At 41.4% G+C, this 27,368-nt stretch overlaps 1 protein-coding gene across 4 annotated transcripts in view; it reads right to left on the bottom strand.

Annotated features, from left to right (window-relative positions):
• Positions 1–27,368, bottom strand: part of ARVCF (ARVCF delta catenin family member) — a 357,246-nt gene that overhangs the window by 66,053 nt on the left and 263,825 nt on the right. For all 4 annotated transcript variants that reach the window (XM_040416314.1, XM_040416315.1, XM_040416311.1 and 1 more), the window contains 4 exons: positions 16,699–16,857; positions 11,750–12,360; positions 6,067–6,566; positions 2,245–2,428 (listed from right to left, as the gene is read on the bottom strand). In XM_040416314.1, the coding sequence (XP_040272248.1) occupies positions 2,245–2,428; positions 6,067–6,566; positions 11,750–12,360; positions 16,699–16,830 (1,427 nt within the window). In that variant the 5' untranslated portion in view covers positions 16,831–16,857. The remainder of the gene's footprint in view (positions 1–2,244; positions 2,429–6,066; positions 6,567–11,749; positions 12,361–16,698; positions 16,858–27,368) is intronic.

Genomic DNA, 27,368 nt, shown 5'->3' with positions numbered 1-27,368 from the left:
AGAGGTGATGGGATCCTCCCCCCCGCATTGTCCCAGGGTGCCTGCTGATTGATTTCAGCAGGCACCCAGTTCCGATCACCGCACAGACGTACCAGTACGTCATGTGTCCTTAAGTACCAGGGCATCATGACGTACTGGTACGTCATGTGTCCCCAACAGGTCAAAGGGGTTGTCTCACTTCAGTAAGTGGCATTTATCATTTAGAGAATGTTAATTCAAGCCACTTACTAATATATTATACATATTGCCTCCTTTGCCGGCTGGATTAATTTTTCCATCACATTATACTCTGCTAGTTTCCACGGTTACAGGACCCCCCTGCAATCCAGCAGTGGTGGTCGTGTTTGCGCAATATAGGAAAAAGCACTAGCCTATGTGCCCTCCCATGGTCCCAGCCACCAGAGTACAAACCATAGAAACGCAGAAGACAAGGGGGAGAAAGACCACACAGTCCATCTATTGTCCTCATCTACCGAAATGAGTGTAACCTGTTAAATGCAAGGTCTGCATGTACCAAATAATGTACTTCTACTTGGCTGATAAGCCCACGAGGATGTCAAGTGTCTGAAATTACATAGGAAAGGACACAAGGATTGCCAAGGAGTATTATCACACAAAGTCTGAGGCACTCAGGCAACGCTCCTAAAGATACAAAATTCTCAGCAGAGAAGTCAGCAATCATCATCATCATCATCATGGCAGAAATAAATTAGAAGGATCAAAAGGCTCCACAGTTTACCAGTGAAAGAGGGTAAATGAAAGGATTAACATGAAAGACTCACCAACGTGCCCGACAGTATCCCAGTTATGGGCAGGCTTCGGCCTATGTCGATTTCAATTAGTTTCAATTGTTATACTGTCAGTCTTAGACTTGAAGGAGCACAAGACACACGGGGGATGGGTGTGGGATGGGGGTGGGGTGAGGAACTGCTCTGAATTTCTTGAGGCCAGGTTCACATGTGTATTAGGTCTCATTCACACGCCTAAGTGAATATTTTAGTTCTCAAAAAGCAGATCTGCAAAATATGGATATCTTACATGTGCATCCTGTTTTTCTCACTTGCAATACGGAATAGGACAAGTTCTAGAGTTTGTGGAATGGCCACATGGATCTGCAAAAAAAATACAGGCGTACATAGCCCATAGAAGTGAATGGGCCAGTGTGCCATCCACAGCAAATCTAGCTCACCACGTGACCACAGGATAGGGATAAAATCATAATTGAGGGACGCACAAATACTAGGACAGGTTACTGCTCACACAAGTCTTGAGGAAAGGTTAAGTGAAGCAGTGGATGTCTGCTCCATTCAAACTCTAAGGGCTCTTTCACACGAGCAGATGCTGTGCGGGTAATCCGCTACGTGAAAGAGCCCAAGTCGCGCTCCGGACAGCAGAGAGACGGAGCTTAAACATGATTGATAATGTTCCGTGTCTCTGATCTTTTTACTACAAAAATCACTGACAACTTTATCTCACCGTGATTGTGTAGTAAAAAGATCAAAGAGAGGCATGGAGCTGGGCTTGGCTCTTTCATGCAGTGGATTACCCTCACAGCATCCGCTCGTGTGAAAGAGCCCTAAGGATGATGGAAAACAGTGTTAAAAGGGGGTTTATCTCTCCAGCAAATGGCATTTATCCTGTACATAAAGTTAATACAAGGCACTTACTAATTTTTTATTATCCATATTGTTCCTTTGCTGGCTAGATTAATTTTTCCATCACACTACACTGCTCGCTTCCATGGTTACGACCACCCGGCAATCCAGCACTGGTGGCCGTGCTTGCACAATTTAGGAAAAAAAGAGCTCTCTGGTAGCTGGGATAGCATGAGTGAGCATAGTCCAGGTCTTTTTCCTATAGTGTGCAAACATGACCACCAGTGCTGAATTGCAGAGTGGTCGTAACCATGGAAACAAGCAGCATATAATGTGAAGGAAAAATGAATCCAGCTAACAAAGGAAGCAATATGGACAACCACAATACATTAGTAAGTGTCTTGTATTAACTTTCTCTACATGATAAATCCCATTTGCTGAAGTGAGACAACCCCTTTAATTGAACTAAGACTGTTTTCCCCACAAAAATTAATAAAGACAACTTCACACACACAACCCTCTGTGCGCTAACAAAGCAAGGAAAGCAGACAATAACTTTGCCAATGTTTGGGTGAAAGTGCAATTTCTTTTTTACATTTAGCATTTTATATCTAGTAAGGACAAACAATTTACAAGACAACAACAATACCTTAAGCAGCCAGAGGTGTTCTTAAAGACAGTTGTCCACTCTGCATCTCGAGGCTTGGAGTCCTCATTTGGCTCATTCTCCCAGCCAGAGTGAGGTATGATCACCTCATTAGTAAGAGTCTGGAGACCGTGGTTGATGATCACCATCTTTAAGGGTTCATATGAGGACAGGTTCCACAGGGTACCTTAGGAAAGAACAACAAATGCTGCTAAGACGCATAGTCAGAGTAAATTATTTACAGTACGACAATCCTAACCAAGAGTAAGGAGGCATGAGGCACTTCAGTCACTGAAGTTAAATCCTTGTGTACGTCACCAGCAACACAATGGATTGGATAGAATATGTTCTCACTATCCAAAAGATTCAAGCTACAGAAGGCTAACAAAAAGGTAACATACATTCTAAAAGACACAAACACGTCCACATGGATTCTCTATCCCTGCACAGTATGAATGCAAAAATCCACCATTATATACACCAAGTATTGACTACACTATTCATCTTCTTAAAGGCCCTATCTTATCTGCAATTAACATGCAACCTTGCTAGTCTACATACTAAAAGGGAGCTGTAAAAGGACATCTGCTGCCCGTCCGGTGATACCAGTAGTCAATACTGCAGCCGCACATGTTACCATTTATCATAATTTGAGGTCATAAATGCTTGCTTGCAGTCTTAAGATTTACAAACCTTTCGAAAACAGGATAGAGGCCTTCACTACCCTGCTAGCATTGTACAGGATTAGGAAATGAATACAAATCATAGACTAAAGTATAGACTAAAATCTGTCTCCATTTGTTATTAAGCTGTCCAGATACAATACAAGCTGTTCTGCAGCTACATCCCTGATACAGAGCAGATTTACTGTATACCTGTTTATTCTGAATTTAATTCTGTACACGTCTGATGTTCAGCAAGCACATATTGTTCTGAGAGTTTGGTCAAAGTAAATAGGCGATATTTACTCCCTGCTTCCTCACGCTACTAAAATTGGTTGACATTCTAAAGGAGTTGTCCGGCATTAGAAAAATGTGACTAGATCCTTCCAAAACACTGCCACACCTGTCTGCAGGTTGTAGACTGAATTGCATCTCAACCTCATGTCAATGGAGCAGAGCTGCAATACCAGATATACCCCATGGACAGGTTGTGGTGGGGTACCTGAAGAAAGAAGCTGTGTTCTTCTAATCCTATACAACCCTTTAAAATACAAGTATAGTAACAATATTGGAGGTTTGTAGGCACACAGTCATCCAATTATCAAATCCCTAATGATTGCCATCAGTTTGTAGTTTATTACGACGATTCAGCAGTTAGGGAGTGGCACCAAAGCAGCACAGCTCCGTAGCGCTGCTCCCACTGAAGTGAATGGGAGCAGCACAGCAGTTACAAGCTCTGTCCACTGCAAAGTGCCCAAAGCTCTACAGTTCTGGTGCTCACTTCTGACAGCACAGCTACTCCAAAACACCCGATAAGCAAAGGTGCAGGTTGCCAGGCCCCCACTGATCATATATTGATGGCCAGTCCTGAAAATGGGCCATCTATATTAGAACCCTGGTATACCCCTTTAAGGCCTACACACTCAATGCTTTTATCATATATGTTGGGCACTTTCTTTAATAGACTGCTATAAAGGCTGCAGAGGGCTGTAGGTCGAATCAGTGGTATAGGGTACCCAAAGACAAGATTTTACCTAACTACTGAGATGATCAAAGTCTTAAAGGGGTTGTCCAGTACATAAATATATAACGTACGTCTCGTGTTTTGTATTCCCAGCAATGAATATCTATAAAGGAGGGAATGGGTGCTTCACAATAACATAGTAAAGAATGCCACAATGTTTAGAAGAGGGAAAGGCAGAGCATTGCGTGTTTTCTTAAGTGTCTGGGAGGGATGCTTGCCATTTTTCACAAAGACTCCTGGGCCCTCCCATAGAAATTACAGACTGGTGTTTTCACTTTAGCATATAAAAGGCAAACCAAGGCTGTCAAACGCTTGCCAGATATCCAAAAGTGTCAGGGGACGGCCTCGCAACGACCACAGCTGCCAAAGAATGATATGGCCAGTCACACTTTAACCACGTTTGGTTAGGAGGCTAAAACCATAAAAAGAAGCTAACTGCTCATCTTGCTGAAACCATTTTCAGGGAATAGAAGTGAAGAACTGTACCCACTGCAAACAACTCCAAATAAAATGTGAAGTAGAACCAGTTCTTTTTACTTTATAACATTTAACTATTCAGCCCTTCCACTGGTATTCTTTAAAATAGAAGGAACACAACAGTAGCTGGCACCCATTCCCATTTATATATAAAAAAAAAAAAAAAAAACCTACACAAACAACCCAGGAAAAAGGTGTGCTGTAAATTAGCAGTGTGAAGAAGAAACCTTTAGTATACATGTTGACATGTGCAGGTTATGGGATCCAAGCTTCCTTAGATAAACTTTAAATCACGCACCATTTTCCCACTGTGATGGTGGTTGCTTCTAGCGGCACCATGACTTCGGAGCATACCCAGGGGTCTAATGAACACTGCCATAGTAGCTCTGCACAGCCCCTCAAGATGTACAGAGCTGTAATAAGTAGCCCATGCGTCACTGTAAAGATTGTGTGGATCTGGGCAAGGAAAGTCCACAGCAGAATTCCGTAGCAGCAAGTACAAACCTCATTCGCATGTCGTAGAAAATTGCAGCATGGAAACTGACTGGTGGTTTTATAAGGCTCAGCATGTCATGTTTCTCTGCATATTTAACCCCTTTCCACATATCAGGGGTGATATCCACAATGAAATCTACAGAAAAAGGTCCACTAATGGATCTGTGGTGGATTTTTCCACCACATGTGGACCCAGCCCAAGAACCTGGTGATCACCTGTCTACACAATAGATATCTCAAGAACCTCCTAATGGAAGATACATTTACTGGCTCAGTCTTTAAAAGATGGCACCAGTATCATGGAAACTGCACTTTCAGTGATTGTTTCACCAGGTATTTATGTAGTAAGGAAGAAGCAAAAATATCTGGTTATGAAATGAGAATATTGAATGAGAATCTTCTATTAAAAGTAAGACTGTGTAAAGGCACCAAGCAATTATTGGGAACAAACCAGTCTCGATAGCTAGCTGATAGCTACATTTACATGCAGCAATTTCTTCTGCTGTATGGGGATGAGCGATCACTACTGCAATCGCTCATCCCTATACAGATTGTCTTGTGTAAACAGCCATTTGCTGTCCAGAAACAATCTACTCCTCAGAAACCATTTTGGGTACAGTCTCAGTAATATTCATGTAAAGATAACAAGGTGGCACTTTTACACATTATTGGGAAGGAGCGTGTTAACTGCCCTGATCACCAGCATGTCAGGACTGACGAGGGGACATCTTTCCTCCAGACGCAGAGGAAGGTTTGTACACAAACATAAAAGAGGATTCTTTACGGCAAGAGCAGTGAGACTATGGAACGCTCTGCCTGAGGAGGTGGTGATGGGGAGTACAATAAAGGAATTCAAGAGGGGCCTGGATGTGTTTCTGGAGCGTAATAATATTACAGGCTATAGCTACTAGAGAGGGGTCGTTGATCCAGGGAGTTATTCTGATTGCCTGATCGGAGTCAGGAAGGAATTTTTTATTCCCCTAAAGTGGGGAGAATTGGCTTCTACCTCACAGGGTTTTTTTTTTGCCTTCCTCTGGATCAACTTGCAGGGTGACAGGCCGAACTGGATGGACAAATGTCTTTTTTCAGCCTTATATACTATGTTACTAAAGGGGTCTTAAGGAGTTCACAGTGAAAGGAGTTGCACTATGATACAATCACACATACCTGTTATCAGCTCTCTCACTTCCATGTCATTTGTCTTCCTCAGAAGTCGTATTAAAGCAGGAATTCCATCACAGTTCTTAATTGACACTTTGTTTTCATTATCTTTTCCATACGAAATGTTACGGAGGGCTCCGCAGGCTTTTCTGTGGACTTCAGGCTTTGGATGGTCTAATAAACCCACCAGAATGGGAATGCCTTTGAGATGTCTTACCTCTTTCTTTATTTTATCATTTTCATAGCACAAGTGCTGCAAATAGGCAGCTGCGTTGGACTTGACTGGGTCAATTGGATGATTGAGCATCGCAATGACCTCAGGAAGGTCAGGATCTCGCCATCGTGGATCTTTCCGGATGCTGTCGATGGAAGGTGAACGCTTTCCCAGTCGGTCTATACTGGCAAGACTTCCTCTCTCAGGCTGAGCCAGAGGAGCTGCATAACCACCATGAAGGTAGGGGATTCTCTCCTCAATCAGTTCAGATTCCAGAGGGTCATCATAAGCCCTGAGGAATTAAAGAGACATACATCTAAATGAATCCATATGTGGTACAGAGAATATCATGCTAACATTTTTATGGAACCAGTTTAATACACAATATAGAACCAAAATGTCAGCTAGACACATGTTTGTAAGGAAGTAAAATATTTCAGAACTACATTAGATAATGCAACACAACTCTGAAAACCCCTTTAATTCACTACTGGTACTGGCTTCCTAAAAGGCATCAGGAGACCTGAATCTGCAGCTGTACCCTTACTCTCCTTACATAGGGGACAGGGTCTGGAGTAATGACGCATGTAAATAAGAATCCAGCCAATGGCTAAGGTGTATTGCTGCCTTTAAGACAGGCCACCAATATCAGACTGGTGAGGGTCTGACTTGCCCCACCAATCAGCTGATGGAAGCCATGGCACTGGAATGCGCTGCCTCCCCTTCATGTTTACCAGGCTTCGCTCAAACATTTTATGGTAGTATATGCTATTGCCACTCAGCCCCATTCACTTTTATGAGAGGGAGTAGCAGTGAGTTATATATAAAAACATGTGAACATACCCCCAACACTTATATCACCATTAGTCTCCCTCAATAGTTTAGGTCCGCATCCAATTCGCATTTTTTGCGCATTGGATGCAGACCCATTCATTTCAATGAGTCTGTGAAAAACGCAGACCGCACATCATTAACTGTCTACATCCATATGTCAATTGGGCAGAAAATGCTCCAAGAAAAAAAAAAAAAAAAATTTAATTAAAAGTAATCAAAAAAGATATCATGCCGGAATTTATTTTGTTTTTTTTTAATTTCATCCCACACAGAATTTTCTCCCTGTTTTCCAGCACAAGATATGGCAAAATGAAATGGTACCATCAAGTCCCTGCAACAAATAAGCCCTCATACAGCTAAGTGAAAGGAAAAGTAAAAAAAAAAAAAGTTAGGGCTCTTGGAAGGAGGGAACGGAAAAATAAGCGTAAAAAATGAAATTAGTTCTTTCAGAGCTAGTAGCCATGTGGGTGGTTTTACTCAGTGATTGACAGCCATGTATACATGATTGGGAAGGCTATCCATCAGCAATAAGGTGGCCTACTTGGCTACTGAGCTCAGAAGATTCTAAGAGATTTAAAGTTATATTGAACCTTTTCCATAAAACTACTTATCAGTCTGCTCTATAATGTGGCTCGTAGATTGCACTGCATATTCATGGTGACAGGTTCTCGAAGTTTTATTTACAGGAAACCCCATAATCCCTTTAATTGTTCTGTTTAGATTAGCTACTTGAACAAACTATCTGGATGAACTGCCTATTAACAGTGAACCTGTGCAGGATACATAGCCCTAATTGGCCTTGAAACCTGGGCCAGATTACAGCAAATGCCCAACGTGCACCTGCGAATTTGTTTTCTCCACATTGGCATTAGAATTTCTCACTGTAGTAAGAGATGATAAATCCTGCCCACAGTGTGAAGCCAAACACTCCTCCTCTAGGACAAAGGGCTAGGCAAAACCAATCCCTTGGACGAGATATAAACAGACTTTTCACCATATGCTAAAACTATTATATCATAGGAAACTTTTTGTACTTTCCTGATTACTTGAACAATGAGGGAACGGCCGCATAGGGTGGAACATCCGCAGCAAATTTTCTGCATTTCTACAGCTAGAGTCACAAAAAAATTTGTTGCAAGATCCACATATGCTGCAGATTTCACCCTATACACTGCAAACCCACTGTGGAAACTCGCAGCAAAAACTCACATGCTGCAGATTTAAAATCCACACTGCAGGCCAATTTGCATCATGGTTATTTTTAACAGCACGTGTAATGAGACTTCTTAAGAACCCGTCCACAGTGCTGGTATCGTAGAAAACCTCAAAACTGCAGATCAGTCCAAAGTGGATGCACCCCACGAGTACAATGACATGGAGACGTAATCTGCAATGGAAAACATCGGTTGCAGATTTACCCCTTCAACCCCGGAGGATTTTTCATTGTTGCCTTTTAAATTTTTTCACTCCCTGCTTTTCTGTTCCCATAGCTGTATGAAAGCTTGTTTTTTGCAAGACAAATTGTACTTTCTAATAGCACCATTTTAAGATTGCATAGCATGTAATGGGAAGCAAAAACTCAATTGTTTTTTTTATGGTGTGCCCTATGTGGTAAAACTTACCAGAGCCCTTCATTCCTGGGTAGGTACTATTACAGAAATAACACATTCATATAGTTCAGTTTCATTGATCCCATTCTGGGAGGTGTATGACTGATCATTTTTTGGGGGTGGATGTGAAGTAACCAAAAACCACAAGTCATTTTGATTTTTTTTTGTCATGGTGGGCGATTCTAGGGAGGCTCGTTCCCGTTGCAGTCTGCTATTGGCTAATGTACGTGAGACTCCCTTTAAAAGGGGTATTTCTTTAACCTAAACTGACCATTATAGAACACCATGATCTGCATTATAGTCCCCATATTGGAATGCAACTTACCATATAGCTGTCCGTCGCTTATTTAAAAAAAAAAAAAAAAAAACACTTATTCAATATGTTAATTAGCTCTGAAGGTGCCCAGGGGCTGCCCGCCCTAGATTCTTCAGAAATCCAGCGTCAGCGCCGTTCAGAAGATTCGCCGCGCCTGCGCACTTCATTCCCCATTATGGGCAGAGGCACAAGAGCGTTTAATGCGCATGTGCCAGAATGGTGCTGGATTTCTGAAGAACCTAGGGCGAGCCAGAGGGGTGAAAGGGGAGGGGTTTCATATGAAAAGCGACGAGGGGCCTGGGCACCGGCCGCTTGAACGCCACCCCTGGGCACCTTTTTTTGCGAAAATAAGCGACGGACAGCTATATGGTAAGTTGCATTCCAATATGGGAACTATAATGCAGATCATGGTGTTAGTTTTCTATAATGGTCAGTTTAGGTGAAAGACTCCCTTTAATAAAAACAATGACTGAACTGCTACTTTTGTTCATTCCACTTCACACACACACACACACACACACACACACACACACACACACACACCTTAAGGCACCTGCAGCAGGCTGCTCCAGCACAGAACAGCCTGCCAGAATCCTCTGGATCCAGCACCACTGGATACAGATTGAATTCCTGCCAGCCCCATTAAGTATAACTGGGCGCGGCATAGATCTGGCCGCATTCCAGCAAAAATGCTGAGAATTGGCCGAACACAAACCACTGCAGTTTGCGTCTGCCCGATTCCCTGCACTGTCTGCCAGATTAGGCAGTTGGATCTACATGCAGTAGGTCTGAAAATAGCCTAAAAGGGTTTGTTACAAAACAAACATTTCCCCTATTGACAGATACGGAGACAAGCATGATAAACAAGGTCCAGAGTCCCCCAAATGAATGAAGCCAAGGTTAAGAATGCACACTGCTGGGGCACTAGTAGATCCCAGCTCAGATCTGTGGATAGGGAATAAGTTTATCACTTAATACAAACCCGATCATGCCCAAAAAGGCCCTGTCATTTAGCATCCATCAGCATGATCAACAAGCTATACTATGTGGTAAGGTTGATTAGGCCGATTAAATCGATATGTTATGTGTGTACGTAGAACCATTGCTGAAATATTTGCATTTGTAGTGATACACAAAGGAGCTGGACCGAGTACCAAGAAGCTGGCCAGAGCCCTTGGAGCACCATTTTTGTAACACCCCTCTGCTCTGGGCACTCCCCACGTTGACACAGCTAGACCAAAGCCATTGTCTCCACTTCTAGTTGTAGTCTTCGATGCAAGCACAGCATGGATCTCCATGGTTCAGGAAGCAGCAGCAGACCCACTGTGCAAATGCCAAGTCGCTGAGCAGGTGCAAGAATACAGGGCTAGATGAGATTTCTCATTAGCCCTGCCCAAAAATAAGGGGTGTTACAGAAGTGGTGCTCCAAAGGCTCCAGCCAACCCCTTTGTGCTCAAACCAGCTGGTGTAGATTAGTAAAAACAGATCTCAGCAACGGTCCAAAGTACAGACATAAAAAAAGGGTATGGTTTTAATCAGCATGATCAACCCTACCACACAGTATGCCTGGTTTAATGGGGCTTATTCTGCAGAAATCTTTTTTTAATGATCTATTTACTGAACTCTGAGGTTTTTTTTATGTTTATTACTTTTGCTAAAACAGAAGGATTCTCACTTTCCAAGACCCACAACTTTTACACTTTTCTGTTAACCATTATATATGAAGCAGCAGAAGGCTACTTTCACACTAGCATTTTTTTGCGGATCAGTCATGGATCTGCAAAAACGCTTTCGTTACAATAATACAACCTCATGCATCCGTCATGAACACCACTGAAAGTCAATGGCGGACAGATCAGTTTTCTGTTGTATCAGAAAACAGATCCGTCCCCCATTGACTTACATCAGTCTTGCTCCGCTTGCAGCGTTATTCGGTCTGCGATGGGGACACAACCAAACGGAATGGAATGCATTTTGGTGCATTCCGTTTCGTTCAGTTTTGTAACCAATGATAATGAATGGGGACAAAACTGAAGAGTTTTCTTCCGCTACTGAGATTCTATGATGGATCTCAATAGCGTAATTAAAAACACTAGTGCGAAAGTAGCCCAAGTATGTCTGTGCACAGGTGATGTATGCAACAGGCTAAGGAGCAGACCCTGCAGTAGCCAGGAATGGACATAATACAATGCTGGTAAAAATCATCAATCTCAAAATTATTGCAGTGCATGGGGCAAGCAATTGCACGTCATGTGCACAAAGTTCTCTTAGGGGACAAGATTTTAGTTTTATTTAATTAATAACTTCCCAATGCTAAGATATCTGATTTTTGGTCACCTCACGGCTTAAACAATCAAAAAAGGTATGTACAATACCTCATAACAATAAAAACCTTTATATAAAAAATTAAAATAAAAAAAACACCCTCTAGAGAGACAAGTATATTTCTAACATACTCAAGGAGACCTCAGTGAACCTGTTGGCAGCTTAATATGAAAAATCTTGCTGACAGAATCCATTGAAAATGTACTTGACTGATCGTGTAATAGATCTGTAGTCTCATTATTATTGCACAGAGCTATTTGAACTTTAACAACTTTAAAAAGCTGCCCTTTAAAATTAGTACCAGTAACTTTGTGGTATTTTTCTTAAAATAAAAAATTTATTTAATCAACAACAAAACTTAAGATATCATTTTGTTGTGGGTTTGATTACCTTGTTTTGTGGGGCCGGCTTGTGAGGGGCATGCCAGGAAGGACTCTTCTATTCATTGTTGAGTAATCTGGATCTAACTCATAGCCTTCATCATCCGCTCCAAGACTACGATTATCATCCTCTAGACCATATGGCTCAGGCTGGAAACGCTCTGGCTGGGATCGGTTTAAGTCCACACTACTTCCAATTGGCACTTGGGGCTGCGCAATAGGAACATAGTTCTCCCTACGAGTTGGGAGGGTATAACTGCCATCTTCAGGACGATAACTATTTCCCGGAGTGTAAGCGTATCGTGGGCGGTAATTGATTCCACGGGACAGGCTTCCATAGTTGTCTGGCATTTCTCCGTAGCCTTCATGTGCCATGAAGGGGCGGTACGGGGTCTCGTGATGATCACCATAAGAATCACTGTAACTGTTGTTGTAGGACCTAGTCAAAGTTGAATTTGCCTGTGGGTTTATAAAACGTTCCCCATTTTTCATGTATCTTCTGTCAATAGAATCTGTGTAACCAGCGATTGGAGAGGAAGCATCAATTACAGGCATCCCATCTGGACCAAGTGGCACTTGGCGCACGGTTCTAGTGGTGACTGTTTTTACCATCTTTGTAACCTGAAGAGAAATACATTCAGCTAAAAAGCAAAATAAAACCTCAACAAGACTGCTCATTTTCTGAAAGAATACTTACATAATTAGTATGGGTGAAAAGAAGATATAAATATCCATCAAGTGCAAACATGGGGAAAAGAAAGGTGGGATTAGGTAACAGAAAAAAAAACAAAAAAAAACAAATAAGAAATCCTTGTCAAGAACAGCCAATACAAAGAAGGCTAAAGACCCTTTTAAAGGAACATGGAGATAACATAACAAATCTCTCACTCTGATCCCCTCATTAAGGGCTCATGCACACGAACGTATTTTCTCCAGTGTCAGTTACATTATTATTTTTTTGCGGACCATATGCATTCCGTATATATACGTCCCACAAAAAGATAGACCATGTCCTATTGTCCGCATCACGGAAAAGGATAGTACTGTTCTATTAGGGGCCAACTGTTCCGTCCCACAAAATATGGAATGCACGTGGACGACGGCCGAATTTTTGTGGATCAGTGTTTTGCAGACTGCAAAATACATACGGTTGTGTGCATGAGGCCTCAGACTGAGTGGAGAACAAATTAAAATGGACTGGGCGGCATGTAGTAATATGCACTATGAGGTGTATAGCTTTTCCAAACCATACCAGATGATGTATAGTGCTTCCAGCTGCCAAAACTGAATATCAGCTAATAATCACCATGTCTACATTCAGAAATAGGGCTGTCTATGTGAAACCTTTAGGTCTCTTTCACACAGGCACTATGGATTGTGTCAGGATCTGTTCAGGTAAAAACGCATGGTCAACAGAAGTTAAGTTATTTTCTGCAGCTGCATTCAGGGTGTGCATTTTTTCCACCCATATTGCATGCTTTTTCATGTGCATGAAGGACAAGCTACATCTTCTAGCAACCATGAGTGAAAATTGTATTCCATCCGGATACCATCGAATAGTCACACAAGCATCATTCACTTCTAAAAGGACCAGAGCTGCATGAAAACCGCACAATACACAATGTCCTGAACGCAAAAATGATGCGTGAAAAACATGAAAGTGTCAGGATTCAGTCCAAGTGCTATGAGTTCATAACACACATCACATCCAGAAGGAAAGCTCAATTGTGTGGAATAGGCCTTACAGTTTGGGACCATTAGCTTTCGAAGAAAAAAAAAATATTGAACCTTATGGGTGATCTGTCAGAATCCATGAACAATTAAATTTAAAAAAAAGTTGTGAAACTTTTGAAACTCGTATCAGACAGACATTTTTGTAGTTCAACTTCTTAAATAATCAAATGGTTAGCGCATACAGCTTATCAAAAAATGTCAGCCTTATTTCTGAAAACCAATTTTCTTTATTGCCATCAGTAAAATAATTACAAAAATCAAATGCCGTTCCTCTGTCAGTGTTATCCAGTACATTCCAGAACTCTAAGGCCTCTTTCACACGGGCGTTGCGGGAAAATGTGCGGGTGCGTTACAGGAACACCCGCGATTTTTCCGCGCGAGTGGAAAACATTGTAATGCGTTTTGCACTCGCGTGAGAAAAATCGCACGTGTTTGGTGCCCAAACTTCTTCGCAGAAGTTCAGGCTTGGGATCGGTGTTCTGTAGATTATATTATTTTCCCTTATAACATGGTTATAAAAGGGAAAATAATAGCATTCTGAATACAGAATGCATAGTAAAACATCGCTGGAGGGGTTAAAAAAAATAATAATTTTACTCACCTTAGTCCACTTGATCGCGTAGCCGGCATCTCCTTCTGTCTTCATCTGATCTCTGTGCAGCAACAGGACCTGTGGTGATGTCATTCCGGTCATCACATGATCCATCACCATGGTAAAAGATCATGTGATGACCGGAGTGACTTCACCACAGGTCCTATTGCTGCAGAGAGATCAGATGAAGACAGAAGGAGATGCCGGGCTACGCGATCAAGTGGACTAAGGAGAGTTCAATTATTTTTTATTAACCCCTCCAGCGATGTTTTACTATGCATTCTGTATTCAGAATAACCATGTTATAAGGGAAAATAATAATGACCGGGTCCCCATCCCGATAGTCTCCTAGCAACCGTGCACAAAAAATCGCACTGCATCCGCACTTGCTTGCGATTTTCACGCAACCCCATTCATTTCTATGGGGCCTGCGTTACGTGAAAAACGCACAAAGAGGAGCATGCTGCGATTTTCACGCAACACACAAGTGATGCGTGAAAATCACCGCTCATGTGAACAGCCCCATAGAAATGAATGGGTCGGTATTCAGTGCGGGTGCAATGTGTTCACCTCCCGCATCTGCGCGGAATACTCGCCCGTGTGAAAGGGGCCTAAGGGTTACACAGCATCATAAATCAAAATAATGCTCCGTGACCCCAGCAGCGCTGGAAGTTCAGGACGGGAGCTGCGCAGCGAGTCCAGAGCGTGATAGCCTAAGGCACAGTTCACAAGACAAAAATCAGTGGCCGAAAAGTCTGTAGCAGATCACTAGCTCAAAAAGGGTTGTTTTTGGTGGCAAATTTGTAATTTGGTGGAAGTTTTAGAGGAATTTACAAGAGTATTAGGTTGAGGTTTCTTTGTTTGCCCACCGACTTATATGAAATCCACAATCAAATCTGTTTCCAAGAATTAACTCGTCACTTTGAGCGTTTTTCAAATTAGCTACTCAAAAAACTGCGTGCAAAAGGTGGAATTTGAAACTAATAGCAATGAAAAAATTATTGGCGAGTTTTGGTTGTGGATTTAGCAGCTGAAAACACCTATTTTTCATTGCTGAATCAGTGGCAGATTTTTCCCAAGTGAACATACCCCCGATACCAACAAAATACAAAGGAGATAAGCAAGGAGAACAACAAAAGCACATACAAGGATAGATGGTCAAAAAGAATAGGCTTCACATGGCCAATAAATGAGGTGATGAGAGTAATACATAGATGCAAACTGCTGGAGATAAACATGAAAGGGTTTCCATTAGGTGGTTATCTTAAAGACATGTCTTAGTAACTACTTGCATCCCGCATGCAATAACTGGGGTATCTATTCTTATAACTATAGTCTGCCATACCTTTATTATTCCTTCTAGAAGTTATAAATGAATTGCTAGCACTGCTGAAGGTTCAGATGGATTTTACCAGTTGGCTGTGCATTCCTGCAAAGTGACACAGCACTGATCGGTAGTGTTGAGAAAATCAAACTGTTAAACTTCAGGGAAAATTTGATTTGCCGTGAAGCTGAATTACCTCGTTCTTATGAATTGATTTCCCCTGTAATGGGGTTTAAAAAAACAAAACCATACTCCCCTCATACATTTAATCGCAAAGAGCTCACCGCCACCATCTTAACGGAAGATCGCACGTGAAAACTCGCACACAGTAATGTATAACGTCACCACACAGGCCGACGTGACAATGCCCTCACGCTCCACGTGAGATCTCCAATCAAGATGTCGCCGGGGAATTCTTCACGATCAAATGAATGAGGTAATCATAGACCTTAATATTAAAGGTCAGCTGCTGCAATCAACGCGACTTCTGAGTGGTACAACGGGGAGAGGCGCAATCGCCGATCCCAGTCATTGCACCCACCACTCACATAGCGAATAGGTAATTGATCACAAAGCGAATTTTTTTGCAAATTTCAGCGAAGCAGCCGAAACAAATTTAAGAACTTCGCTCATCTCTACGGATTGGATAATGTTAGACTGTGCAGGGAGACAGCCCAACTGGTAACCGTCATCTGGACCTTAACTGCAAAATGCTGGCAATTCAGAATTTAAGGAATAATAAATGAAGGGCAAGTCTGAGTCATAAGAATAGATGCGCCATAAATGTTATTATAGAGTCACACAAAGTACATTCCAATTCATACCAACAATGCTTTTAGCTAAACAGGCAAGAATACTTCACATGTGAAAAAAAAAGCAAAGCCGTTTCAAGGGAATTTTTCAGAACCATGTATTCTCAGGTCTTATTAGATGTGCTTGCACCTTTATACCATCTAAGCCATCTTCAAGGTCACCTTCACTGGATCATGCAAAATGTTTGATTCCCAGCACTGATTCCACGTGAGGATACAAAAGGAAAGGCAAAACTCCCCTTTGTGTTCAGAATGCATAAGAGGACTTTTCTAGCTCTATCTGCAGATTTAAAATTACTAGTTTGAAGACAACACTGTAAGAGGCTGCTGAGAGAAGCTTCATATCACACAAGAGCAGGAGAAAATTTTAAGAACCCAAATACTCCAGTAAATAATAGTCTACACAGGAGATGGACAAAGAAGGGAAAAATTTAGGCTTGAAGTTTAATATTTATATATTAGGTGTATCGTAGCTAGATTGAATGACATGGCTATACCTTGGTTTCGGTCCTTCTAGTGGTTCCATCGTCTGATGTGACAATGGACACATGGGAGGTGGGAGTTCCAGGATCCTCTTCTACAGTAACTGTCTCTTCCATCATCTCTGGAGGTTCTTGCATCATGGTCATTGAGGTCTGGTTACTGGGACTTTGCTCCTGCAGGCAGAAAATTTTAGGGTTACAAAAAGCAATGTTTTCTGGTCTTATTAAAGACAATGAATAAGAAAAAAATAAAGTTTGGCAGCCAATCAAGCAGTGAATAAATATCCAATAAGCAGAGCACTTCACAGACTCCGTTAATCTGCATTTACTTGTTTTCTGTTCAGAAGGATATTACATTTTTAATACTGTATGAGAGAGATGAAAACTCAAAAGGCAACTAAGTTTCCATGACCAAGTGTCGCCATCATGTTACTTTTTTACATGAGTTTTCCTGCCTACAGGTCTTTTGTTGTATGCAGACAGGCAGTGCGTGAGCTCTTCAGTCACTGGTGGGATAAACAATAACTCCTGATATAGTAACAGCCAAGTCATTGCTACTGAACGTGACAAAATACTGTCCCTAAGGGTCCCTGGGAAACTATTTCTAGTGATGTGCGCGCTGGAATGTGAAACGCTGCATGTTAATCAGAGATAATAAGTTAAGTAAGAACATGGGAACGCTGCGTCTTGTTTACTGCAATTCAAGACCTCAGATCTGGTCTGCTCCAAATGAGCACAGGTTTAAATGAAGCGAGAGCGGCTTTGGTCGCCTCCAAACGCTACAAAGCTAATTAGATTCCCAGCATTCGCCTTCATATTTGAAAACTTTATTTTTTTGTTTAGTTTTGCTGGAGAATTCTGAAAGATTTAGCACAAACCCTGTGTTTCTAACTTTTTAAATGCCACTACCACAAAATTGTTGCAAGGGACATTTCTAATAAGCTGCATTTGCTACTTAACCGAAAAGGTGGACAGGGCAAGAAGCCGTAACATCTTCATTCATGCCAGATAATCAAACAGAAATCGATAGCTAGGAGGCACGCATAGCCTGCTGGAGGATGCCCCAAAACTGTGCCAAGGTTTGTGCCCTGGCATAAATTAGGTGCTTCCTCCACCTGTGCAGAGGTCATATGGACAGTATCTGTATATTGCAGGCAGCAAAATACATAGTTATGTGAATATACCCTGAAGGGGTTCTGCAGCCACCAGTCCCAGAACGTGAATCGGACAGATTGTGTCCCGCTGTAGTGGTGCATGACAGGAGGGAAATGTTGCTTTGCTACCACTGTACTCTGGAGTCCCGCTGCATACATAGGTCTTTGCTAATGTCACAGTTCTCAGCCTGTAGGCAGAGTACACGCACACATCACTAATTCCTGCCCATATGTCCTATTAGAACACAAGGCTGTCATGGAAGGGGTTGAATCAGAGTGACTCAGAATTTTTGAATTATAAAGATCAACAATTTATAATGGCCGGAATATAATGCCCAAGGTCAGTGGTGGCGAACCTATGGCACAGGTGCTAGAGGCAGCACTCAGAGCCTTCTCTGTGGGCACCCACACCCAGAAAAAAAGTCTATGGTATACCAATATGCCTTAGCATTGGCAACAGCGAAGGGCAACACATTGAATGTTAGCAGGCTATTATAGCTAAATCATCAAGTACATGGAAGATATACTATATTGGCATTCAGGTTAAATTGCCATGTTGGCCCTTTGGGATAAATGAGTTGCAGTTTGGGCACTGTCTGTAAAAGGTTCCCCATCACAGTCTTGGGCGATAGCAACTGACTGGCAGGGGTTACAAAGTCGAGCCAGTGGCAGTCCCATTCCTTGACATATTGGCTTCTATTTAAAATGGAGTCTTCTTGAGACAACCTCTTATTGTTCAGTCTTGCTAAATGGCATTTAACACTATGCAACTTCTTCCTCAAAGGCCACAACTAGAGATGAGCGAATCAGGTTATGAAATTCGTTCACACTTCGTTTAGTGGAAAAAGCAGAATTGTGTTATGGATTCAGTTACCACCGACCATAACGCAATTCTATGATGGACTGCATAACTGCATGCCTTTAGAGGCGTTCTGTTATTCATTCTGTCATAATAGAAGTCTATGGGCTGCAAAACGGAAACATGACGGATCTGTTTTGCAGCCCATAGACTTCTATTATGACGGAATTAACAGAATGACTCTAAAGGCATTCCGTTATAGGATTGCGTTATGGTCGGTGGTAACAAGTTTTTTTTTTTATATAAAACGCTTTGAGGAAAATATATTGCCATCCAAAAGGTTATTCCATCATGAAATAAAGATTCGTTTTTTAATTATGTTGAATAAGGCTGTATATGTTAAATAAATTCCATTAATCCATTCACAATGTCATGCTCTTCCAGAGGTTTTTGTAAGATTATTGGGAAGTTTCTCTGCCTACAAGATATCACAGATGCTTGGTTTACTTTTGCAGCAGTTCTCAAAACTAAATTTGACTCAGCAGAGATCACATGCCTCTTCTTCACAGTAAAAATGTTATAACATGAACAGAGTTGAGAAAAATACCTTAATCCTAACTTCTACAAACCTACGAATGCAGAATCAACCTAATATGAAAAGTTGTTATTCTAAAAATCTTCATCTACTTGCATATTATAAGTTATACCAGCAAGAATTAGTCTTTATGTAGAAAACTATGATTTAAATCAAATCCATCCTGTCCATAACGCAATTCTGCTTTTACCACCAAACGAAGCATGAACGAATTTTATAATCTAGAATTCGGTCATCTCTAGCCACAACAATACAGGAACATAGGATGTACATTAGACATGCTTCAGACATTCAGCTGTAAATGTAAAATGTAGAAGGATGTGGAATTTGTCACCTCCCAAAATACATGAATACAAATGAATAACAGTCATGAGATGAAGCATGGTTACCACCCCATACAAAACAGCAGTCGGCTACATTTTTTAGGACCAGTTTGACGTATTCTGGACCAGTCAAACAAAATTCTAACTGGAATTTACTTGTCACTGGGTTAGGGTCCACAAATCTAGCTAGGTATATTTCACAATCAATATATACAGAATAACACGTGGGTGGCTGACCAAGTAGTAAAGACTGCTTCTAGTTAGACTATGCGATAAGCATTTATTGCCAAGATCCAAATGAACATGCTCACATCGAAGTGTGATGATCACTCCTGCACGCCTCCTGATTCTAACATTCATGTATTTAAAATCTGTCCCACTCCATATTCAACAGCCACTTGTTCAGGCACGGCAGGGAGGATTCTGAGAATAAGCTGAGGGTACCGATAAGCACCAATACATTCCCACCCTAGAGATCAGGAGATAAAATGCTTCTTGCGTTGGAAAAGAAAGGTCTAAATAGGTCTACTTCATCTTTGCCCCAATGAATTCTATTTCTGCAGCTTCCCACCTGCATGGTGGTACAACGTGATGCGATAACCTGACAGTGAAAGCACTGATGGGCACATTATTAGGCCACACAGAAGCATACCATTAATCAGCATACATTTGCTATTTAAAGGTTTGATTACGGATGCAGACACATTTACAAGGTGCCTGAAGTCTTAATTAAGGCAGACAGTGAAGTTCCACATTCCTCTGTCTATGCAGGTCTAAGGTCTTTGCAATAAAAAGGCAAGAAAGCATAAAAGACACTGATAATTCAGGTTTATTTCCATAGTTCTAAGTCTTTCACCCATTTTACACTCCAATTCTCTATACATAGGGGGGAGATTTACTAAGCCTGTTGATGGCATAAGCTTAGACAGGCTGCCTAGACCTGCACCATGAATCAGGTTGGAAGATCTGAGTGCTTAAAAAAAAAAAACTCTAAACCTAGATGCAACACTTTTTGGCGCAATTTATTCCAAAATTTAGGTGGGCTTACATTAGTGAATGTGGGCCATAGTCTGTGTCTACACAGCAGACCCAGGTATGTCCACAAGGAAAACTGCCTTAAATAGCCTAGGACAGATATCCTGGAGAAGATCAGGGTGAGCATGCAGGCCCTATAAGAGGCAAAGGAAGCACATGCCCTACTGACACAAACAGGTCGACCTTACTTATACGATATAGGAGTTGATTCTGGTCAAAAGTATGTAAAAAGAACATCTTTTTGGATAAAGTTTGGCCACTAAGACCTATTGATCTGATGGCAGATATATTATTACATTTGCATGAAGATGTCCTGATTGGGCACCACTGTTGTGGTGTGAACTGTATCTTAACCATGTTGCAACCCGCAGTAACACTATCTTCCCGCACACTTCAGATTCATCAGACTGGAGGGGACCACACAAAAAACCGATTTCATTTGACAAGTTGCCAAAACTTTACATAGAAATGCATTTGTTTAATTGGCCAGTGGTTGGTCACGTATGAAAGAAGAAGTGCTCAGGCCTGAACAAGAGGATAATGTGATTATTATATGTTTGCGGCTGAAGTGGGTCGATCAGCAGGACGGGAGAGTTTCCTCACGCTTCTAGCGGAAAGCAATTTGTATAGAGAAATTTAACAAGGACTCATCTGCTCACTTCTAGTGCCTACATACTTCTCCTTCCTCCCTCCAATGCAGCAGGACATTTTCTCTAGACATCCTTAATACCAGCATTTCGTTTGCAAACATTGACCCATAACTTTCAAATGAAAGTCTTCTCTGCACAAAGGAATCATCCTGTCAATGCATCATTCTTGGCCCCTTTAACAGCAAAGCTGAAGAACATCTACAAAGAAGAAAAGTAGCACGAGGTTAAAGTCTATTTTTGGAGAGGGAGGTTCAGCTGCAAACATTACAGAAAATTATGCATTTTCCCCAAAGCACTCTTCAGCTAGTTATTTTGAAATGTGCCATATACGGTAGATGGACAGATTTAGAGCCATCTAAACGACTATTCTAAAACCATTGGAGACCGGAATAAGTTCCTTTAATATAATCATGTTAAGCTGCTTTTTGCACAAATACAATGGTATACATCATTCAAGAAATTACGCGCAAGGATTCTAACTTAATTTCCGCCAATAAACTGAGGTACATGGTTTTGACCATATTTATTGTTTTTTTGCCTCGTCCAAGTAGCAGCTGTCCTTAATATTTTTCTCAACTTTTACGATCCACTCCTGATTAGGTTTTCAAAAATCTAAAAACTTGGAGGCCATACTTTATAGGTACAACCAACAGTGCAGCTGGCAGCATGCTGCCAAGTCATGCCCAGTCTACAGCCACATGATTTTTTGATGAAATCATGCAGCCATTATCTGCCACTGAGGGGAATGGCTCAGCTGCACCACTGGGTCGCACCGAAAAGGGACACTAAAATGTACCATGCAGCATCAGCCTCTGGTCTAGAGTAACATCAGCATTTTGGTTGTCAAGAAGGAAGCGTTTACTGACGAGCAGACTATTGTCAGTAAGGAAGGAGACCGCAGCATTTACACGCAGCGATCTCCTCCACAGTACGGAAAGGAACGATCACTAATGCCACTACTCATACAGAATCAGACGGCACGATCTGCCGCCGGCAAACAATTTTTTTTAGCCTGCTTAAAAATTGCCATTTCTCGATGAACAAGCTTGTTCATCGGGTAAAAATTAGCAGCACTTTTACACAGGCAGATCATAGATACCGAGTGTTCCTACGAACACTTGTTAGTGATGATCTGCCCGACTATCTCCAAGTCTAATACAGCCCTTAGTTTACACTGTGTAAATCTTAAGGCCCTTTTACATGGTCAGATTATCAGGATGATTACTGGAAAACCTGCAAGAATGAGGTGACAAATTTCCACCACTGTCCTTATAGTTCGGTCTTACACAGAATAAGACCATAAAAAAATGCAAGCGATGTGAACTTCTATATTTTATTGCCGATTCTCAATAAAACCATGATCAACACAAAACCCATGAGTCGTCTATTGCATTACGATGGACAAGGTGTGCTACTGTATGACTATAAAGTGCCATATGACAGAGGTATAAGGTAAGGTATATACACATCAGAAGTATGCACCCAACAAAATACAGAAGATTTCCCAATAGGGTCTAAATGTCCCTTTACAGGACAAGGCAATTCGGGGAATTGCAGGAACTAACCATGTGCCCAAATAACTCACCAGCGGAGGGGATAGCTTTATTCACGTGGTTTTCATGCCTGCACCTTGAGGGGAATAAAAAGTACTTTAAGCTGCAAGGCACACTGGTGCAGATTTAATAATACCGTCTTATGGTGACTGTGCAAACTGAGCTGAAAGTCTTAAACTGCACCACATTTATTACAACAGCTAAAAGAAATTGATGCACAATAGTACAAACTACACCTTTCGCACAAAGCCACCCCCTCTAGTCAAACAGATTGTAAATGCTCTACGTAGTTCACTGCACCTTATGAGCTATAACCCTCAAGGATCCCAATAAAACCTCCTCACGAATATGCTTATCACTAGCCGGCATTACTGGATTATGTCCAAACACTACAAAGCAGTAAACTGAGGCCCGAGCCCATGTAGCTGTTCTGGACCACTCAATGCTGGGAGCACACAGGAAACAATTCTCCACGGAGGGAGAACGCGACCACTGTGCCTGTAATAACTGCGGAAAAGTACAAGTGTTTATAGCTTTTCTATTCCAGTTGGACTGCTGCGATGGGAAGAGATGACGAATTCAGTAACGAGCACAGGCGGCTGCAATGCTTCGTATATAGTCCAGCTTTACTCACATTTACGAATCTCATAAAAAACACGGGACTTTACTCAAAGCAATAAGCTGCTCATCCGGCTGTACTTATGTCTTAGCAAAGTGCATCTTAACATACAGAAGGTGAACAAACTGGATATCCTTATGCGACAGTAAAAAAAAGGCAAACAAAGTCTAACATATTCATACTCCTTTTAATACAAGGCCCTGAAAGTCGAACATAAGGTAGAATTGCCCAGTAGTGCAGAATTGAGGCAGTGAAAGAAATAGTCCAAATAGTCAATGCAATGGGAACAAGTGTGGAAGGTGACAGGCTACCCAGATTTTAAAGCCCTCCGACAGAAACTGGCCACAAGTCAACGATAAATCTGATGAGCCATAAAAATCTGATATCCAGACAAATTACAGGAACATAAAAATTTACCTCACGATGACCTAGAAAATGTACATGAAGACAAAGTAACCTGCCAAAATATGAGCGTGAGGTCACCGACTGGTTCAGAAGGATCTACTAATCACAACCCTAAGGCTAGGGCTACACAGCGACATGTGTGGCTGAAAAGTCATGATGATAGTCAATGGTATCACACTGCAACAGTCACAAAAAAGGTAGCGGTCCTGCTGCTGGGTTGTTGCCCTCCTACGGCCTCCTCCACGTCTCCTGATGTACTGGCATGTCTCCTGGTAGCGCCTCCATGCTCTGGACACTACGCTGACAGACACAGCAAACCTTCTTGCCACAGCTCGCATTGATGTGCCATCCTGGATAAGCTGCACTACCTGAGCCACTTGTGGGGGTTGTAGACTCCGTCTCATGCTACCACTAGAGTGAAAGCACCGCCAGCATTCAAAAATTGACCAAACCATCAGCCAGGAAGCATAGGAACTGAGAAGTGGTCTGTGGTCACCACCTGCAGAATCACTCCTTTATTGGGGGTGTCTTGCTAATTGCCTATAATTTCCACCTGTTGTCTATCCCATTTGCACAACAGCATGTGAAATTGATTGTCACTCAGTGTTGCTTCCTAAGTGGACAGTTTGATTTCACAGAAGGTGATTGACTTGGAGTTACATTGTGTTTAAGTGTTCCCTTTATTTTTTTGAGCAATAAATATATATATATATATATATATATATATATATATATATATATATATATATATATATATATAAAAAAAAAAAAATAATACATCAAAAAGAAAAGCTTTGAATTTTCACACTGAATTGCGTTTTCCAACACCTGGTCACCAGCTCATCTCCTGACCATAGATACACCTACAAGGCTTTCGTTCACACAAGACTTTGCCTTGCATTACTACCCAGTGTACACTTTTTGGAAAAGTACTAGAAAAAGAATCCGACAAGTCAAATGGGCTCTACAACACAACATGCATGATATAAATGTTTTTAATTTGAATTCAGACTTTATAAGAGAACAGAAAAGTCTATTTGTTTTTCTATACAAAGCAAATTGTCACTAGTTTATAAAGTCTGTATTCCTGCTCACCCCTTTTATGATGTGGTCCCATAATGACAGATACAATATTTCAAAGTAAAGTTGGCTTTAAACATTAGGCTAATGTCAGACAAAAACTTTCCACTCTCCGAGGACTCCCCTGCATAACTGAAACGGGAAAGATCCATTTTGCAGCACATAGACTTCTATTATGACTGAATAAGGGAATGCCTCTTAAAGACATTCTGTCATAGAATTGCGCTATGGTCCGTGGTAACGGTATCCATATCGCAATTCACCTTTTACCAGTAAACAAAGCGCGAACGAATTTCATAACCTCAAATTTGCTCATCTCTAAACAGGACCAACCCACTTCCTAATGACTAGGGGGGGGGGGGGACGTAAGAGCAGAGCTAACCTTCTAGAACAGCCAAATATTATAGCGAGAAAGAAAAGTCGAAGGTAAATGCATATAAAATGGTAATGAGCTGTATGGGAGCTACAATTCTTACATTCCTATAGACTCAATACTGCACAATTTCTTTTAAATTATCAAACTTTCAGCCCCATTGTATGTGAAATTAAAGAAAATTTACTTTCATCACTCAGGATTAGCGCTATATTTGTTGCCGATCACACCAAATGCAGAATGAGAAAAATCTAAATCAAACAGTCTGCAGCATTTCATGTTTTAATTGTTCCAGACCTTTACATTTTTATTTTTGGTTGTGTAGCCTTCAGCCTTAGCTGTACGTGCAGAGGCATTAAGTCAGTGTAGGCTACAAAAAGAAAAAGGTCATGAAAATCTGGTAATACCAGACTAAGAAAGTGATGGAGGACAAATGACCTTCCAAGGGATGTCACTATGGACAGTCTTGACAAAAAAGCAGCTATGCTTGTCTAACACACATCTCACTTCATCTATAATTTCCTATATAAACTGTGGTGAAATTGGTCATCAGTATCTTATCAGTAGGAGGCTGGCACCTAGGCCATGTAACCGATGAACATGTCACTGGTCTAGAGAAAGCTACGAGAAGGCCACGGCGCTTAAAGGAGAGCCGCTGCCCTCTCAAACAGCAATTCTTGCAGTTGACATTGGCCCATATTCAATTAACTCAGTTGAACAAAATCTAAATCAGGTTTTTCTTTTAACACAAGTGAATTTCCAAAAACAGAGTGGAAAGTGAGGGTACACACCAAGCTACCAGGGCAGACACCTAGCTGAAAAACCAACCATTTTTCAACAGTTACTGTAATGTCACAGTAGGTCCACACTACAATGTCTGTCTACAGAGGGAAAAAGGGGGGAAGGCAAGAGCTGCCAACCATAGTGGCATCTTCCTTCTTTGCTGTGCCTCAGGAGAGCAGAGATGTGTAGATGGACTCCCTGAAGAAATCTGTGGTGTCATAATAAAATGTTAAAGAATCTTACAGAATCACTTCCTAATTTTAGATCAGTTACTAGAACTCAACCCTCCCTTGTTTAGTCACCCTTAATCAGTTCTTGGAATGTGCAACACAAAACCCATGTTTTGTGTTTTTTTCAAGCAGACCACGAGCCTGAGAATATTGTCCAGCTATGAGTTACTTATTCTTCAGACCGTCAAAACAGGGAAGCTGGAAGACTTTGAAAGGACTACTATTTATGCAGAAATTCCAGGGGAAAAAGTCTAAGAAATTCACTTTCAAGAGGAACTGATGATTGTACACTGAAGATGGAGCCTATTCAATGATCTTGATAGAAGTGTGAAAGACATCCAAATCAACTCACTCCTTTCCATAAGTGTCATACTATTGTCATTAGCTGTGAAATCGGGGAGTTTAGACTTTAATGTGTGTGGCCAGATTTGGTATAAGCATTGTTTTCCAACTTATATTACCGTACATTTTTGGCATTAGTTTGCAAGAACCAGAAATGCCCTTTCCCTTTGTTTTTGGAGAGGAAAGTTTAATTGAAAGAAATATTGGCATATCCACAGCCCACACAATCATTCCATAGAGGCTGAATGATAGAACAGTGATGGCGAACCTATGGCATGGGTGCCAGAGGCGGCACTCAGAGCCCTCTCTGTGGGCACCCGCACTGTGAAAAAAGTCTATGGTGTACCAATATGCATTAGACTTTTCCTGCCATTCATCAGCGCAGGGCGTACTATGAACAGCACAGGCAGGGCACTGAATGTAGGCAGGCTTTAATAGCTAAATGATAAAGTACATGGAATATATACTATATTGAACTATAGTATTCAGGTTAAATTGCCGTGTTGGCACTTTACGATAAACAAGTGGGTTTGGGGTTGCAGTTTGGGCACTCGGCCTCTAAAAGGTTCGACATCACTGATATAGACCATCTCTACCAAACATCTATGTACACGGCCTGGAAATCTACTACATTTTCAAATTCTTGACATTGTTATGGACCATTAAGACAAAATGGATACTTTCTTGTTGAGGACTATGTTTAGCTAAGATGGCGGCCAGGGATTCAGCCAACGCCTATAAACT

This window comes from Bufo bufo, chromosome 2, assembly GCF_905171765.1.
Source record: "Bufo bufo chromosome 2, aBufBuf1.1, whole genome shotgun sequence".
Lineage (NCBI taxonomy): Eukaryota > Metazoa > Chordata > Amphibia > Anura > Bufonidae > Bufo > Bufo bufo.
The sequence above is the reverse complement of the archived record's forward strand: the minus strand, read 5'-3'. Positions and strand labels throughout refer to the sequence as shown.